Raw genomic sequence first — 3,724 nt, forward strand, 5'->3', positions numbered from 1 at the left:
GAGCTCTGTGCTTGGCAAACTTGGTCTGGAAGGAGTAAAGAGAGTTAAGAAGTTTTTCTATCGCATTCCAATCACGGTGCTCCACGATACGGTGAAGTATGATTGTTTCACGATCGGGAGTGATGAGGACTTGCAGGTCATGTTTCTTTCTCGTAGGCAGTTTCCGGAGGTGAGGACACCGGAGCTGTTGGCTAAGTTCGTCGACGTGGTATCTAGCTCTGGTGGGTTGAACCGGAATGCCAACACTATAGCCACGGCGGCCGGTTCGAGCTCGAGACCTGCGGTTGCTTCTTTCTCCGTTCCAGTGTATGAGGCAGCGGTCCAGCCTGCCGCCTCCCCATCGTTTGCTGTTGATCTCGCCGGCAATGTTGGAGACGAGATTGGATATGATGAACATCATCCGACTGAAGTACAGTGTCCTCCACCGGCTGGTGTTGGCGAAGGATTGTGTGATGATCCAGATGATGATGAAGTCGAGCCGGATATTATCGCTGATGAAAGTGGCGATGATGTTGGAGCGAGTGATCCGATAAGGCCTACTGGTGGTTCTAGTTCTGGCACAAATCAGTACCCACCCCATTTTTCATCTTTGGATCTGGATGCCATGAGGCAGGACGAACATGTTGGGCAACTAGCTGGATTTGGCGCTAGAGATACCAACGGGTCTGCCGGTATGACAGAGTTCTAGGTTGGTCAACAATTCCAGGATAAAGATGAGGCGCTGTTGAGTGTCAATACGTACAGCATCCGCCGAGGGGTACAGTACAAGGTGGTTGAGTCTGACTATCGCCGATACGTGGGAAAGTGTTCTGAGTTTGGGAATGGGTGCACATGGTTGATTAGGCTGAGCCTCCGATAGCGCAAGGGCATCTGGGAAGTCAAGCGGTACAACGGGCCGCATACCTGTCTCGCCACCTCCATCTCCAGCGACCATAGGAGCTTGGACTACCACGTGATAGCGACATTCATCATGCCAATGGTTAGGGCTGACGCATCCGTCAACATCAAGGTGCTTCTAAATGCAACGGCAGCACACTTTGGCTTCAGGCCTACATACCGGAGGGTGTGGATGGCGAAGCAGAAGGCGGTAGCAATCATCTACGGGGACTGGGATGAGTCGTACAACGAGCTCCCTCGGTGGGTCTTAGGAGTTCAGTTGACTATGCCTGGCACTGTAGCAGTCCTCAGGACCTGCACTGTTCGAGTTGGTGGACAGGTGGATGATTCTCAGGCTTATTTTCATAGGATGTTCTGGACTTTTCCCCCTTGTATCGAAGCATTTCGTCATTGCAAGCCGTTGGTGAGTATTGACGGCACCCATCTATATGGCAAGTATGGGGGAACGTTGCTTGTGGCGATTGCACAGGACGGGAATTCCAACATACTCCCTGTGGCATTCGCACTAGTTGAGGGTGAGAATGTTGAGTCATGGTCCTTCTTTCTCTCCTACCTCCGTCAGCACGTGACACCTCAGCCAGGTCTGTTAGTTATTTCAGATAGGCATAACGGCATCAAGGCAGCACTTGATGCACCTGATGAGGGATGGCTACCTCCGTCTGCATACAGGGCATTCTGCATTCGACACGTTGCAGCGAATTTTGCCCTCACCTTCAAGGGCAAAGATGCCCGGAGGCTTCTTGTGAACGCCGCATATGCGAAGACCGAGGTGGAGTTTGACTACTGGTTCGACATCCTGCGCTCTGAGAATCCGGCAATGTGTGACTGGGTGAACCGAATTGAGTACTCGTTGTGGACACAGTACTGTGATGAGGGTCGGAGATTCGGACACATGACGACCAATATATCAGAGTGTGTCAATTCAATCCTTAAGGGGGTAAGGAACCTCCCCGTGTGCTCGCTAGTGAAGGCCACATACGGAAGGCTGGCTGAGCTATTTGTCCGTAAGGGGAGGGAGGCCGAGGCTCAGATGGGTACCAGACAACAATTCAGTCAATACCTAGTAAAGTGTATCGAGGCCAATCTGAAGACAGCCAGGTGCTTCACGGTGACTGTTTATGATAGGGATAACTCGGAGTACACCGTGGCAGAGACGACGCCAACAGGTTCATTCTCACTTGGTACGTACAGGGTCTCACTGGGGTCTTAGAAATGTGATTGTGGATACTTCCAAGCACTTCATTTCCTGTGTCCTCACGCATTAGCATGCTGTGCTTATTCACGTCTTACTTGGCAGCCTTACGTCCACCAGGTCTATCACCTTAGTCCGTTTTCGGTGTCTACCAGATGGAATTTACACCTCCCATTTTGGAGGGTTTCTAGCCACCCTATGCCGGGCCTACCGTTATACCGGATTCGAACATGAGGCGTGCGAAGGAGGGTCGTCCAAGGTCCACACGCATTCGCACCAACATGGATGATGCAGATCCGAACCGGCCAAAGAGATGCGGCCTCTGCAGGCAGCCAGGGCACACTCGTCGGAGTTGTCCTCAAGCCGGACGACACACCGGGACAGCTGGGAATGAGTAGGAGCGTTGGTGTGTCTGGTTTTATTTATTTTAGATTTACAACATGTATTTAACTTCAGTTATCATCCAGTGTTCTACATGGAACTAAGTTGTAACTTATAAGTTATGAACTTTGAATGTCATTCTAATTATGGATTTAATTTTTTTAAACAAAGTTCATAAGCTAATGGGATGTCTGATAATACATAACATAATTATAAGGTGACTACTTGATGAACAAAAACCTTAACGAAACCATACATATGAACGATAACCAACTAAGAAGGTACATAAGATAAACATAACAACACAACATACACCAATATCCCTAAGTCATCTAAAGAGGTGGGACCCCGTGAAGCAACGGCGTGGAACACGTGTCCTTTGTGGTCGCCGTATAAGTGGCTCCTCGTCCTCAATCGAGTCGCTGTCGTCATCGGGAGCTTCCTGTGTCGGGGTCCTCGGCGGGACATGGACGGGTCTGGATGATGACGGGCCGGCAATTGAATGTGACCCCATAGTCTGGGCCGATGCAGGTGTCCCACCAAGGGCAAAGGTATGCACAGGAGGCACCGTGGGTGGCTCGTTCAGATCTACACCTAGCGGTGCCTGTGGCCCTGACGTGTGAACCCGTCCTGGTGCAGCCTCATCCTCCTGCATGATGGTCCTGATATCCTCAAGGAAAAGTGGTACACCGAACTCGGCAAAAACGCCATCGCTAGCAAGGAAGTCTGGAAACATGGAGCCCGGACTCACCCATGGAGTACTCTCTTGAAGGGTCTGATCGTCACCGGGAACACCGACAAAATAATCTCCAAGAGAACCACCAACACCCCCAACGTCAGCGTGGCTCGTGGGATCCCCCATACCAGAACCATACCAGAACCCTGATGGGGCCTATCAACCCCCGCCGCATCACCCCCTCCAGCTGCATCCCCCCCAGGCTGATGGGCAGCCTCTCTAGGCGCAGCCCCTCTCCTCCTGCCTCCACGACCACGTCGTCTCCCACCACCCCTGACTGCGTCGTTGACGTCATCCATAGCTTGCTCCAACCAATCTACCTCATGCTGGTTATGACGTGTCCCGACTCGAGCTCTCCTCTCAATACGACGTCTGTCAGGAACATCATCGACTCGATCCATCTCTGGAACTCGGCCTGCACCCCTCTGTGTATATATATATATCGGCTCCGCGTACTTACATCCCGAGGCTGTAACAAGTCGATCTTCAGGCGAGCCATCTGTACGCGGGGTCCCTTG

The 3,724-nt window shown here is 51.7% G+C and overlaps 1 protein-coding gene across 1 annotated transcript; it reads left to right on the forward strand.

Moving 5' to 3' along the window:
* The first annotated feature begins 976 nt into the window (after positions 1-976).
* Positions 977-2,107, forward strand: LOC107483609 (uncharacterized). Its single transcript, XM_016104225.1, has one exon. It carries the CDS (start codon positions 977-979, stop codon positions 2,105-2,107), a length of 1,131 nt encoding a protein of 376 aa, XP_015959711.1.
* Positions 2,108-3,724: the final 1,617 nt, after the last annotated feature.

This window comes from Arachis duranensis, chromosome 4, assembly GCF_000817695.3.
Source record: "Arachis duranensis cultivar V14167 chromosome 4, aradu.V14167.gnm2.J7QH, whole genome shotgun sequence".
Lineage (NCBI taxonomy): Eukaryota > Viridiplantae > Streptophyta > Magnoliopsida > Fabales > Fabaceae > Arachis > Arachis duranensis.

What these genes read in the sequence shown, in the direction of transcription:
- LOC107483609 (XM_016104225.1), top strand. Translation starts at nt 977, where the DNA reads ATGGTTAGGGCTGACGCATCCGTCAACATCAAGGTGCTTCTAAATGCA.